This window comes from Pristiophorus japonicus, chromosome 15, assembly GCF_044704955.1.
Source record: "Pristiophorus japonicus isolate sPriJap1 chromosome 15, sPriJap1.hap1, whole genome shotgun sequence".
Lineage (NCBI taxonomy): Eukaryota > Metazoa > Chordata > Chondrichthyes > Pristiophoridae > Pristiophorus > Pristiophorus japonicus.
In genome coordinates, this window is record NC_091991.1 from 105,416,490 (window position 1) to 105,431,878 (window position 15,389).

General features: G+C 46.3%; 1 protein-coding gene across 3 annotated transcripts in view; it reads left to right on the forward strand.

The window, feature by feature from the left end:
• The window catches only part of prkar1b (protein kinase, cAMP-dependent, regulatory, type I, beta), a 314,879-nt gene extending 302,817 nt beyond the window's left edge, over positions 1–12,062 (forward strand). For 2 of the 3 annotated variants that reach the window (XM_070900752.1, XM_070900753.1), the window contains 2 exons: positions 1,819–1,900; positions 10,614–12,062. In XM_070900752.1, coding sequence (XP_070756853.1) covers positions 1,819–1,900; positions 10,614–10,786 — 255 coding nt within the window. In that variant the 3' untranslated portion in view covers positions 10,787–12,062. The remainder of the gene's footprint in view (positions 1–1,818; positions 1,901–10,613) is intronic. The other variant, XM_070900754.1, reaches the window with a different exon arrangement.
• Positions 12,063–15,389: the final 3,327 nt, after the last annotated feature.

A 15,389-nucleotide genomic window follows, 5' to 3' on the forward strand; every position in this document is an offset into this window, starting at 1 on the left:
CTCCCTCCCACCCCTCTCTCTCTCCCACTCTCTCTCTCCCTCCCACGCTCTCTCTTCCCTCCCACCCTCTCTCTCCCTCCCACCCTCTCTCTCCACCCTCTCTCTCTCCCACGCTCTCTCTTCTCTCCCACTCTCTCTCTCCCTCCCACCCTCTCTCTCTCTCCCACCCTCTCTCTCCCTCCCACCCTCTCTCTCTCTCCCACTCGCTCTCTCCCTCCCACTCTCTCTCTCCCTCCCACGCTCTCTCTTCTCTCCCACCCTCTCTCTCTCTCCCACTCTCTCTCTCCCTCCCACGATCTCTCTCCCTCCCACCCTCTCTCTCCCTCCCACCCTCTCTCTTCTCTCCCACTCTCTCTCTCCCTCCACGCTCTCTCTTCTCTCCCACCCTCTCTCTCCCTCCCACCCTCTCTCTCCCTCCCACCCTCTCTCTCTCTCCCACTCTCTCTCTCCCTCCCACCCTCTCTCTCCCTCCCATCCTCTCTCTCCCATTCTCTCTCTCCCTCCCATCCTCTCTCCCTCCCATCCTCTCTCTCCCTCCCATCCTCTCTCTCCCTCCCACGCTCTCCCTCCCATCCTCTCCCTCCCATCCTCCCTCCCCCTCCCACGCTCTCCCTCCCACGCTCTCCCTCCCATCCTCTCTCTCCCTCCCATCCTTCCTCCCCCTCCCACGCTCTCCCTCCCATCCTCTCCCTCCCATCCTCTCTCTCCCTCCCATCCTCTCTCCCCCTCCCACGCTCTCCCTCCCATCCTCTCTCTCCCTCCCATCCTCTCCCTCCCATCCTCCCTCCCCCTCCCACGCTCTCCCTCCCATCCTCTCTCTCCCTCCCATCCTCGCTCTCCCTCCCACGCTCTCCCTCCCATCCTCGCCCTCCCATCCTCTCTCTCCCTCCCACCTACTCTCTCCCTCCCACCTATTCTCCTCCTCTCTCCTCTCTCCACCTCCTTCCCTCTTTCTCTCGCTCTCTCCCTCCCCCTCCCTCTCTCCTCCCCCTCGCTCACCCACCATCCCTCTCTCCCCCCTCCCACCTACTCCCTCCCTCTCTCCCCTCCATCCCTCTCTCTCTCTCTCTCCCTCTCTCTTCCCCCCTCCCTCTCTCTGCCTTACTCTCACTCTCACTCTCCATCCCTCTCTCTCTCCCTTCCACCCACCCTCTCTCTTCCACCGTCTCTCTCCCTCCCACCTACTCTCTCCCTCCCACCATCTCTCTCCCTCCCACCATCTCTCTCTCTCCCCGTCCCGCTCTCTCTCTCTTTCTCCCCCTCCCGCGCTCTCTCTTTCTCTTTCGCTCGCCGCTCTGGCCACGCGCTCTGCAGCAATGCCCGGGGAGACCCCGTGCCCATGCCCATTAGCCCCATCGCATCCACTGCCACTTCATCATCAGAGTCGACCCATCAATCCTCACCCTGATTGGTTGCAAGACTGGGCAGGTTCTGATCGCCAATTGGTCAGTGCAGCTGTCACTCAGTGCTCCCAGCATGTCTTCCAAGTGAGGTTGAGGCCAGAGTACTGAGTATGTACTACAATGGGGGAAACAGCTCATTCCTGCCATCAGCTAGCTGGTACTTTCAGATTAAACACACTGTTCACATTTTTATATAACATTTTATAATTGAAAATAAATTGCACTTTCCCAAACAATTGGAATTCATATCCAAGTGAGTAGATGGAATGTGCTTTGAATTTAGGGACCCGGAATCCAGGAAATGAATCTTGCGAAAGCATACTTACTCTCGAATTGGTGACTTGCTGTGTTTTTTTTTCCATTTAAAAAACTTGCCTTGGATTCTCACTTACAATTAATCTATTTTATTAATTAGGGCACTGCTTCAGTCCTGCAGCGTAGATCTGACAATGAGGAATATGTGGAGGTCGGAAGACTAGGACCTTCAGACTACTTTGGTGAGTACTAACTTCACGTTTCTTTCCAAAATTAAAATTAATTTAAAAAGGGGACTTTAATAACCTTTAAAAGGATGTTTTAGTAACCTTTGTTCTTAAATTGTCTAACTAAAGTATTGTGGTTGAACAGCAACGAGTAAGCGGTGTGGTGTGTAATGAACCCTGACAGTGCAACATATAGAAACATAGAAAATAGGTGCAGAAATAAGTCATTCGGCCATTCGAGCCTGCACCACCATTCAATAAGATCATGGCTGATCGTTCACCTCAGTACTCTTTTCCTGCTTTCTCTCCATACCCCTTGATCCCTTCAGCCGTAAGGGCCATATCTAACTCTCTCTTGAATATATCCATTGAACTGGTATCAACAACTCTCTGCGGTAGGGAATTTCACAGGTTAACAACTCTCTGAATGAAGAAGTTTCTCCCCATCTCAGTCCTAAATGGCCTATCCCTTATCCTTAGACTGTGTCCCCTGGTTCTAGACTTCCCCAACATTGGGAAAATTCTTCCTGCATCTAACCTGTCCAGTCCCGTCAGAATTTTATATGTTTCTAAGATCCCCTCTCATCCTTCTAAACTCCAGTGAATACAGGCCAAGTCGATCCAATTTCTCCTCATATGTCAGTCCTACCATCCCGGGAATCAGTCTGGTGAACCTTCGTTGCACTCCCTCAATAGCAAGAATGTCCTTCCTCAGATTAGGAGACCAAAACTGAACACAATATTCCAGGTGGGGCCTCACCAAGGCCCTCTACAACTGCAGTAAGACCTTCCTGCTCCTATACTCAAATCCTCTCGCTATGAAGACCAACATACCATTTGCCTTCTTCACCGCCTGCTGTACCTGTATGCCAACTTTCAATGACAGATGTACCATGGCACCCAGGTCTCGTTGCACCTCCCCTTTTCCTAATCTGCCACCATTCAGATAATATTCTGCCTTCGTATTTTTGCCGTCAGAGTAGATAACCTCACATTTATCCACATTATACTGCATCTGCCATGCGTTTGCCCACTCACCTAACCTGTCCAAGTCACCCTGCAGCCTCTTAGTGTCCTCCTCACAGCTCACACCGCCACCCAGCTTAGTGTCATCTGCAAACTTGGAGATATTACACTCAATTCCTTCATCTAAATCATTAATGTATATTGTAAATAGCTGGGGTCCCAGCACTGAGCCCTGTGGCATCCCACTAGTCACTGCCTGCCATTCTGAAAAGGACCCGTTTATACCGACTCTCTGCTTCCTGTCTGCCAACCAGTACTCTATCCACATCAGTACATTACCCCCAATACCATGTGCTTCAATTTTGCACACCAATCTCTTGTGTGGGACCTTGTCAAATGCCTTTTGAAAGTCCAAATACACCACATCCACTGGTTCACCCTTGTCCACTCTACCAGTTCCAACCTCAAAAAATTCTAGAAGATTTCCCTTTCATAAATCCATGCTGACTTGAACCGATCCTATCACTGCTTTCCAAATGCGCTGCTATTTCATCTTTAATAATTGATTCCAACATTTTCCCCACAACTAATGTCAGGCTAACCGGTCTAATTACCCGTTTTCTCTCTCCCTCCTTTTTTAAAAAGTGGTGTTACATTAGCTACCCTCCAGTCCATAGGAACTGATCCACAGTAAATAGACTGTTGGAAAATGATCACCAATGCATCCACTATTTCTAGGGCCACTTCCTTAAGTACTCTGGACTGCAGACTATCAGGCCCTGGGGATTTAACGGCCTTCAATCCCATCAATTTCCCTAACACAATTTCCCGCCTAATAAGGATTTCCTTCAATTCCTCCTTCTCACTAGACCCTCGGTCCCCTGGTATTTCCAGAAGGTTATTTGTGTCTTCCTTCGTGAAGACAGAACCAAAGTATTTGTTCAACCTTTGTTGAACCATTTCTTTGTTCCCCGTTATAAATTCACCTGAATCTGACTGCAAGGGACCTACGTTTGTCTTCATTAATCTTTTTCTCTTCACATATCTATAGAAGCTTTTGCAATCAGTTTTTATGTTCCCAGCAAGCTTCCTCTCATACTCTATTTTCCCCCTCCTAATTAAACCCTTTGTCCTCCTCTGCTGAATTATAAAATTCTCCCAGCCCTCAGGTTTGCTGCTTTTTCTGGCCAATTTATATGCCTCTTCCTTGGATTTAACACTATCCTTAGTTTCCCTTGTTAGCCACGGTTGAGCCAACTTCCCCGTTTTATTTTTACTCCAAACAGGATGTACAATTGTTGAAGTTCATCCATGTGATCTTTAAATGTTTGCCATTGCCTATTCACCGTCAACCCTTTCAGTATCATTCATCCTTTGTAGTTGTTCGTGTGGGTATGCAGTGCCCTTGTTTGAATCTTGTTTGAAGGTCCAGGTCGATGATTGGAGCGTAGGCAGATGCAACAGGAGCGGCTAGGTCAGGGTGAAGGAGCTGTGAGAGACTGTGGAGGGATGTGACCAGGGCCCAGAGGAGGTGTGATTTCGGTGTCAGGGGCCCAGGGGCAGCACGGGCCAGCCCACACTGTGATATGTGTGCGCACTAGGTTCCTGCAGCAGAGCAGGTCTCCAGTTGTCTTGGGTAATCCTTGCCACTGGACCAAGACCTAGCTCTGTCCAGCCCGTGTGGTGGCTGGCGTGCAACGGCCACCATATGTTAAAAAAATCTACGCACAGGCATCTTCCACCCTTCAGGATGTAGTTAGGGTTCTTCATTCGAAACACCTGTGAACTCATCCTTTCTTTTGGCGTGGAAGCAAGTCATCCTCGTTTCGAGGGACTGCCTATGATGATGATGATTCACCAGTTTATTCTAGCCAATTCACATCTCATACCATCGAAGTTACCTTTCCTTAAGTTCAGGACCCTAGTCTCTGAATTAACTGTGTCACTCTCCATCTTAATAAAGAATTCTACCATATTATGGTCACTCTTCCCCAAGCGGCCTCGCACAACAAGACACATTACCCAGTCTAAGATGGCCAGCCCTCTAGTTGGTTCCTCGACATATTGGTCTAGAAAACCATCTCTAATACACTCCAGAAAATCCTCCTCCACCGCATTGCTACCAGTTTGGTTTGCCCAATCTACATGTAGATTAAAGTCGCCCATGTTAACTGCTGTACCTTTATTGCACGCATCCCTAATTTCTTGTTTGATGCTGTCCCCAACCTCACTACTACTGTTTGGTGGTCTGTACACAACTCCCACTAGCGTTTTCTGCCCTTTGGTATTCCGTAGCTCCACCCATACGGATTCCACATCATCCAAGCTAATGTCCTTCCTTACTATTGCGTTAATTTCCTCTTAACCAGCAATGCCACCCCACCTCCTTTTCCTTTCTGTCCATCCTTCCTGAATGTTGAATACCCCAGGATGTTGAGTTCCTAGCCTTGGTCACCCTGGAGCCATGTCTCCGTGATGCCATTTATATCATATTCGTTACTTGCTGCCTGCACAGTTAATTCGTCCACCTTATTCCGAATATTCCTCGCATTGAGACACAGAGCCTTCAGGCTTGTCTTTTTAACACACTTTGTCCCTTTAGAATTTTGCTGTAATGTGGCCCTTTTTGCTTTTTGCCTTGGGTTTCTCTGCCTTCCACTTTTACTTTTCTTTCTATCTTTTGTTTCTGCCCTCATTCTACTTCCCTCTGTCTCCCTGCATAGGTTCCCATCCCCCTGTCATATTAGTTTAACCCCTCCCCAACAGCACTAGCAAACACTCCCCCTAGGACATTGGTTCCGGTCCTGCCCAGGTGCAGATCGTCCGGTTTGTACTGGTCCCACCTCCCCCAGAACCGGTTCCAATGTCCCAGGAATTTGAATCCTTCCCTTCTGCACCACTCCTCAAGCCATGTATTCATCTGCGCTATCCTGCTATTCCTACTCTGACTTGCACGTGGCACTGGTAACAATCCTGAGATTACTACCTTTGAGGTCCTACTTTTTAATTTAGCTCCTAGCTCCCTAAATTCATCTTGTAGGACCTCATCCCGTTTTTTACCTATATCGTTGGTACCTATATGCACCACGACAACTGGCTGTTCCCCCATCCCCCTTCAAAATGTCCTGCAGCCGCTCCGAGACATCCTTGACCCTTGCACCAGGGAGGCAACATACCATCCTGGAGTCTCAATTGCGGCCGCAGAGACGTCTATCTATTCCTCTAACAATCGAATCCCCTATCACTATAGCTCTCCCACTCTTTTCCCAGATAGTTTTGGATATTTCTTTACAATTTAGTAACAGTTGTGACAAAAACTGAAAGGAATGCAGAATCAGATGCCTTTACCAGATGAAGGTTTGTGTATTCTCACGTTATGAAAGATTGTACAGTTGACACATCTTAATAAAAAAATCAGATTTTAAAACATTTGGAGAAAAAGTGCTTGGGCTGGATTTTTGGTTTTGCCGTTTTTGGGACGAGAAAGTTACCGCCCGGGGAACGTCTACGCTGTGGGGAGAAATGTCCGCCATCTGGGCCCTGCGCCAGGCGAAAGGAGGCATTTTCTAACTTTCGTCACGCAAAAATGGGAACCTCGCCAACTAAAGTGTGGGGCTGGGAGCGCTCCGAGAGAGGCTTTGTTGGGGGGACCCTGCCCCCCTTCAAAATCACAAAAACATTCCAAAAACATTGCCCACAATACAAATCACTACAAAAAAATAAAAGAATAAACATGCAAACTTAGCTTTTCTGCACTTTATCTCCCTCTCCGCCGCCAGCATGGCTGGACCGCCCTGTTTTACCTGGCAGTGATCGCAGGGCGCGCTTCGGGGCGTACAGGTCGGGTGCGAGTTGAAACTCCCGCCGGTGTCACAATGAGAGGTGTTGTACACCCAGCGTGACTCTTCCCGCCGGTGTTTCTAAGCGCCACCGCAAAACCTGACCCGAAGCTCCCGACCGGACACAGGAGACCTCGCCGCCCCATTTCACGCCGCTCCGGGGCGAGACCCGGAGCACAAAGGACCCAAAAATCCAGCCTATGTGTTTTCTGGCTTAATTAAAAAGAAAAAAGCCAGTCCAGAGACATTAAATACCTTTGTTAGTGATTCAGATCAGACAGCCCTTGGAATAATCCATATGGTTTCTAATGGAGGATATTGGAGCACTTTTGAAAATTCCTGAACATGCTAACCGAGGCTGTGAAATTCACTGCGATCAAGATTCACTCTCACTTCATTATATTTTGCAAACGGAGTTGACTGTTGGCATTGTAATATGTTTAATTACTTAACTGACTGATCAGTAAGCTGTTAGACATTTAGGTGTATGCGGACTGACACTATTCCATTGCCAGGCAGAGCAAGGCTGGTGTGCTGAAATGGATAGGCTCGACAGAAAGCATCATTTAAATCAAGTCATTTTTCTCAGGATTCTACATGTGTTCATTTATTTTTAATTATATTTTTCAGGGCTTTTACTGGTAGATGTCAATCATCTACTTAATGGTTAAAATACCTTGGGGTATTGGACCTTGTTACATCTGTTTAACAGATGTAAAATGGGCACAAGCAGGGTCAGTTTCAGGGACTAAAGCCCCGTGCCCAAAGAACTCCTGGAATATATCTGACCCCATATTGGGTCGGGTGATATTTTAGCCATTGGGGCCCTTTTTCTACATATGTAAGGGGGACTAATGCCTGTTTTAGGTCACCTCGATATTTAATGAAACAGAGTGGACCAGGTTGGACCTGCTCTGCTTGGGATTCTTAAGCAGTTGCCACCAAAACGTAATAGGTACATCAATATCGGCCTGCTCCTGAAGTTCCCACCATCACAAGAGCCAATCTTCAGCCAATTTGATTCACTCCACGTGATATCAAGAAACAGCTGAGCACACTGGATACAGCAAAGGCTATGGGTCCCGACAATATCCCGGCTGTAGTGCTGAAGACTTGTGCTCCAGAACTAGCCGCGCCTCTAGCCAAGCTGTTCCATACAGCTACAACACTAGCATCTATCCGACAATGTGGAAAACTGTCCGGGTATATCGAGTTCACAATAAGCAAGACAAATCCAATCTGGCCAATTACCGTCCTATCAGTCTACTCTCAATCATCAGCAAAGAGGTGGAAGGTGTCATCGACGGTGCTATCAAGCGGCACTTACTCACCAATAACCTGTTCACCAATGCTCTGTTTGGGTTCCACCAGGACAGCTCGGCTCCAGACCTCATTACAGTCTTGGTCCAAACATGGACAAAAGAGCTGAATTCCAGAGGTGAGGTGAGAGTGACTGCCCTTGACATCAAAGCAGCATTTGACCAAGGAGCCCAAGTAAAGCTGAAGTCAATGGGAATCAGGGAGAAAACTCTCCACTGGCTGGAGTCATACCTAGCACAAAGGAAGATGGTTGTGGTTATTGGAGGTCAATCATCACAGCCCAGGACATTGCTGCAGGAGTTACTCAGGGCTGTGGCCTGGGCCCAGCCATCCTCAGCTGCTTCATCAATGACCTTCCTCCCATCATAAGGTCAGAAGTGGGGATGTTCGGTGATGACTGCAGTGTTCAGTGCCATTCACTATTACTCAGATAATGAAGCAGTCGATGCCCGCATGCAGCAAGACCTGGATGACATTCAGGCTTGGGCTGATAAGTGTTAAGTAATATTCGCGCCACACAAGCGCCAGGCAATGACCATCTCCAACAAATGAGAGTCTAACTTCTGCCCCTTTATATTCAATGGCATTACCATCGCCGAATCCCTCACCACCAACATCCTGGGGGTCATCATTGACCAGAAACGCAACTGGACCAGCCACATAAATACTGTGGCTCAAGAGCAGGTCAGAGGCTGGGTATTCTGCGGCGAGTGTCTCACCTCCTGTCTCCCCAAAGCCGTTCCACCATCTACAAGGCACAAGTCAGGAGTGTAATGGAATACTCGCCACTTGCCTGGATGAGTGCAGCTCCAACAATACTCAAGAAGCTCAACACCATCCAGGACAAAGCAGCCCGCTTGATTTGGCACCCCATTCATCACCTTCAACATTCACTCCCTCCACCACCGGCGCACCATGGCTGCAGTGTGTACCATCTACAAGATGCACTGCAGCAACTCAGAAGACTTCTTCAGCAACACCTCCCAAACCCGTGACCTCTACCACCTAGAAGGACAAGGACAGCAGGCGCATGGGAACACCATCACCTGCAAGTTCCCCTCCAAGTCACACACCATCCTGACTTGGAAATATATCGGCATTCCTTCATCGTCGCTGGGTCAAAATCCTGGAACTCCCTCCCTAACAGCACTGTGGGAGCACCTTCACCACACGGACTGCAGCGGTTCAAGAAGGCGGCTCACCACCACCTTCTCAAGGGGCAGTTAGGGCTAGGCAATAAATGCCGGTCTTTCCCACACCCCAGAAATGAATAATTCAAAAAAATTGTTGCTTTGGAGCTAAAAGGAGCCTGAGTGCTCCTCCGACTCCACAGTATACCGATAGACATTCTCCCCCTAACACCCACCCCCCCCCCCCACTCAACCCACACTTAACCTCTGCCTGAAATTCATTTCTACAAATGGGTGAGCTGCCTGTGGAGGGGCGGTTGGTGCAGCATCTCTCTCAATTAATATTGATAAGGCCCGAGGCCGAATTTCAGTCCGGCCTCCTGGTTCAGCGCGTGTTACAGCTTCATTGCTGCATTCTGGTTCAACACTGGGTGCTGACTAATTTACATCCCCTTATTTAGACAAAATTACTCACTAGTATAATTTACCAATTCATTTTTCCCTTCCCAAGTCGGACTTTGAAACTATCAAAACAAACTATAATAGATGTGTTCAAACAATGGTGTGAAATTTTAAATAAAGCCCCCAGAAAACATAACCCATAGTTAATTTGTGCCCAAGCAGCCTTAGCCTGTCCTGGACACCTACAATGCTGCATTTTCCACCAGGAGGCACTAAATAGCAATCAGGAGCTGGAACTCTGGCTAATAGCGCTCTCCTCGTTCCCTCCCCAAACCTGGTTACAGAGGGCAATTGTAGCACTTATCTTTGATGTTACACGAAGATTAGCTGACTTGGCACAGGTCAGGAAGTAAGCGTGGAAGCTTTCTGGTTTGCAGGCCTCACTAGAAGATTTGTTTCTTTTTTAATCCTTTTGAACATTGCCTGCCAGTTGCTCTCTCCCCTGTTTGATTACATTTGTGTTTGTTTTGAATTCCAGTACGAAACAATCATTCTGATGAATTTTTGTCAGGATTTTAAGCTAAGATATTAAGTAAAAGAATTTATAAATCTCAATCTGAACTCAGTATCACCAAACTAAATAGGTGCTTCCAACCCTTAAATGGCCTTTCTTAGCTATTATCTATCCTACTATTGAGCCAATTCAACACTAGCTTGTTGAGCTAAATCAGGAAACTCTACAGTAATTGGACTCTATTATTTGCAGTTGGTGGTGGAGGAATCTCCAATCACCCTTTGAATGTTTAATAAGTAACATAAAATAAATAATGTACAAGGAAATTCAGTGACTCCACAGAACACAGATGCAGGGTGTGTTTGGTGATATTTGTCACATGACTATAGTCTAACCTAATTTAATTTGTATTATTTTCATTAAACCAAGTTCCTGAACTAATGGGTCTAACCCTATTCTTTGTGCCAGATATTCATATTTAAAATCAGAAAACAAAAATGGGTTATATCATTCACAACTGCCTAAGTGTTGCCTCTAACCACTTTGTTCACGTTTAGGTGAAATTGCCCTGCTGTTGAATCGGCCGAGAGCAGCAACTGTAGTTGCACGTGGCCCGCTGAAATGTGTGAAGTTGGATCGTCCACGCTTTGAACGGGTTCTGGGTCCATGCTCTGAAATTCTCAAGAGAAACATTCAGCGATACAACAGTTTCATTTCTTTAACTGTTTGAAATTCTTGGATGGAATGCTGCCTTTGTGTTATCTTGTGCACTTATACTTGATCTTGTGTTGTTGCATAGCTTTATGCAAATAAGTTGCGTATTACACGTGTTTTATGTAAGTACCGATTTTGAAAGACCATCAGAAACAGGTAGCCCTGGGAGAACTATCTGTTGAATGAAATTTCTAAAATTTGCTGCATTTTTTGTCAGTGAAATGTAATAACGGATTCCATTTTATTGCTTAATCTGCTACAATAGGGCACTGCAACATTTAAATAAATTTACTTGTAGATGACCGTGCACTTTGCTAGTTAACTGCATCTTGTTTCTCTGTTTACAGCTGTTTTAAACAATGTTTCTTGTCAATTGCACACGCCGAATGATTTAAAGTTCTAAAACTATTAGAACTAATGGATTATAATGCTTTACTCTTGATGACCGTACTGACATCTAGTTTTGCTAATATGGCTGACTTTGATCATAAATTTAAAGAATGAGTATGATGCACTGAATGCCCAATTTTAATTATGGCAAAATATTTGGAAGAACAGGAGAAATTGTGACACATTTGGACCCTTAGGAAAAATGGAAAGTCAAATTAATGGAGCATTCTTCAAATTTGTAGGTTTTCTTTTTTTCTTTTTCTAGTGCATTTTCAAGCTTAGGGTCAACTTTTGATTATTATTTAAACATGCATCCTTCTTTCAAGCTTATTCTGCCAGAAACCTCAGTCTTGTTAGTGGGGACTTTTAAGGTGTGGCAGGCATTTTTATTTGTGTGCACTGAAGTATAATCGTTAGTGTCTGAAGTGGGGGGTCCTCAATCAACTCTGCTTTCCAGTGCAGTCAACATGAGTTTATAGTCTCTTGGAGCTGTTCCTGGGGGCTCATACACCACTGTATTCAATATGTAGAAACAGGTTTTAGAAGTCTTTGTGATTAAAAACAAGTCCAAAAAAAACTCACAATGAAAGTTTATGATATTTTGTGTAGTCTTATTTCGCACTTTTATTTATATATTTTACTAGTTAGCGCTTTTATTTTATTAAGCTTTGGTCTGATATTTAGAACTTGTTTAATTGCAGTCTGTTCCACACAAGAAATAAGCAGATCACACAATATTGCTTTCTGTACTGAGTTACATCTTTTTTTCAGTTTAAAAAAAAAAGAAAACCTGAACCATTCTTCAAATAATGTTGCATTTTCTACCATTTTATGTAATGCCTTTGCTTTCTCAAGTCAAATAAAAAAAGCAACCTCGATTATGAGTTTATGTATTTCTGTTTTGCTGTATTAAAAAATATATTGTTATAGTTAACTCATTAAACATTTTTAAGCATCCCTTGAACTACATTTGACGTAAATATGTATATCCACGTGACCGTATAATCACTGGCATATCTAACAGCTAAAGCATGGACTGAATCTGTCATATAGCATTACATAGATGCAGACAGCTCAAGGGTAACTTGCTGTATTTATATCTGTAAACCTTGTGGGGAGGAAGTATTTTTGCAAATATATAGAAATGCATACATGCACTAATGAAAAGTTATTTATGGTTGATTTAAATCGGTTATTCTCTTGTTTCTTCTTGCTGCCAAGGTTGATTGCAGATAAATACGTAACTGATTCGTAGGTGGCAAATTCCTCTGCCTCAGACCACCTCCCGTTCACTTGTTGTTGAATTCCTTTCTCAGACACAGCAAATATAAGCATAAATGTGGCCGAACCATTTGGTTTTAATCTTGTAGTGCACTGAACATTATTATCTTTTCCTACTACCACCTTCCTGTAAAATGATCGATATAATTTCTATGTTAAGTTTAATTGTGGATGAACAACTAAATGAACTGAGGTACAGATATTGCATCCCATTACCATCTCCTTTTGCTTTGTACTATCATACCGTTTGTCATTTAATCTTTCCTGCCTTCCACCCTATCACAGAACATCCATTTTGTTCTTTCCTCCCCTCCCCCTTTTGCTGCTCGTTTAAAAGATCGCCGGCTTCTCGCCCATTCTCAAAGCACCTAATCTCCATTTTTTTAAATGGGCGTTCCCGCGAGCGATCTGAAATGGGCGGTAGCATTAAATCTCGCTGACCTTCTGCCGTAAAGTGTCGCCGTCCTTAGCAATGGCATGGCAACGCTCGATTCCCGCGATTCAGGAGGTCAAGGGTCATCATGACATGCGCAGAAGAGGAGACAGAGAGAGGGAGCAGAGAGAGACTGAAGACGTGTGTGGATGTGGTGTGTGCTTGTTTGGCTGTTGTGGGAAACGAGGGAGATTCACCAGCAGCAAAAAGCCGACTAAGCACCAAGAACATAGTTGGCACCAAGTTTTTGTCCAACAAATAAGTTATAACATGGAAGGGATGGTGAAGGCCCTGGAGCTGGTAGCCAGGAATACTGGTGGCAGAGGGCTCCCAGTGGTCCCGGAGTATGGCACTGCACCCCAAGGTGCCGCACTCCCATTGCTAACCACGCATGAGAGCCAGCAGCAACATCTTGCTTCTGGCTCGGAGCACGTACCCTCCTCAGGGCCGTTCTCTCCCGTATCCGTCCAAGCAGCGTTTCAGCTGTCATCCCTCCTCCACCCTCCCAATGAAGCATCGCCTGAGGAGCTCCTCGGCCAGGCGGCTTGGAGTCAGGAGTGGAAGGGGTAGGTCTACGGTGGGGAGGAGAAGCGGGGACGGGGGAAAGGGTTGGTTTTTACAGAAATACTGATGATTTCAGACAAATGTTTGGTTTAAATGTTTTTTATTTAACAAAACCTTGTTGTACATTGGCTCAGATAGCTGCACCGTTACACGCTGGTGATTCCTTAACATCAAAGGGTATAATGACACTTAACTTCAATCAACTTAAACTTTAACTGTCACCAAGGTGATGCCCACCATTGATATATGACCTGCACACCCAGTAGTGTGTCAGCCTTGTAAATAACACCAACGTTCTTTCAGGCAAAGCGATCATTGATGAGCTCCTGACATAAGTTTCTTGCAGCTATCATGCCACCACGGGCCCTTTCATGCGGTCAACAGGCGGGTGGGGGCATGGCTTCAGCGTCAGCCTGATTGTCTGGGCTGATGTCAGCGTCCGCCTCCTCGTCCTCCTCTTCGTCTCTCTGGTGAGGTGGACTGTCAGACTCATCAGGCAATTCTTGTCCCCTCCTGATAGCCAAGTTGTGCAGCATGGAGTACACCACCACGAATTGAGCTACCTGCTCAGGGTGGTATTGGAGGTCGCCTCCTGAGTGTCTAGCCATCTAAAGCGCTGCTTAAGCACTCCAATGGTTTTCTCCACGATATTGCGAGTGGCTCTGTGGCTCTCATTGTATCACCTCTTGGCTTCAGTGTGGGTGTCACGCAGGGGGTCCATCAGCCAGGTGACGAGGCCATATCCTTTGTCACCAAGCATCCAACATTGACCTTGTGGCTGATTGTTAAACAAGTCAGATACAGTGCTCTCACGCAGGATGTGAGCATCATGGATGCTGCCTGGAAATTGAGTATTCACTGCCAGTATAATTTTCTGGTGGTGCACAACGAGTTGGACATTCAGGGAGTGGAATCCCTTGCAGTTCCTGAAAACCTCTGCATCCTGAAAAGGTGCCCACATCGCGATGTGCATACAGTCTATTGCTCCCTGCACCTTGGAGAAGTTTGCAATTCTGGAGAATCGTAGAGCCCTCTCACTCTTGTGCCTCCCTGGTCATAGGGAAGCTGATCAAGTCCATCCTGCGTGCGTACAGGGCTTCAGTGACCTGTCTAATGCAGCAATGTGTGGCATGCTGAGAAAGTCCGCAAATGTCGGCAGCTGTGGCCTGAAAAGAACCCGAGGCGTAGAACGACAGTGCCGCGGTGATTTTGACCTTGACAGACAGTGCAGTACTGATGATGCTGGCAGGCTGCAGATCTCCCCTTATCAGCTGGCATACCTCAGTGATAACCTCTTTGTGGAAGCGCAGTCTCCGAAGGCAGGTGGTGTTGGGCAAGTCGAGGTAAGACTGCTTCTCCCTGTACTTGCGGGGAGGTGTAACGTCTGGTCCTCCTCATCAGTCTGGTACGTCTTACATTGGGCACATAATGCTGTGGAGCGTATCTTCGGCGATCTCAAGTCTGCAGCATGTAATTGGTCATCAAGAGAGGATGAGAAAGGACAGGCCCCACTGCAGTAGCTCTGTTTTCCACCAATTGGTCACAAACAATGAATGTCCCAACGAAGATACCTATTCAATTCCAATCAGTCACAGTATGGCAAAGATGTTTGTACAGATGTTCACATCAACTCCAACAACCTCCAGAGAACATCCAAACTCCCCTGAGGTTGAAGCAGAGCAGCCTTTGAAAGGATGCAACATGTGATGTAGAACATGGCGTCCATAACGCTGTGATTAGTTCCAGATAGTTCCACTTTTTCTGGACGTTTTTTTGGGCAAGCGATATTGTGATGATATGTGTGTGAGGTGGTGAAAGTCCCGCTAGGTGATCTCATGGCCGTTAGTTTCGGTAAATATACGACAAAAAAAAGTGGGTGGGCGGTATTATTGAATCTCGGCATTAAATCAGTGCGGAAATTAACACTGGATGATATTAGGGCGTAGATTTC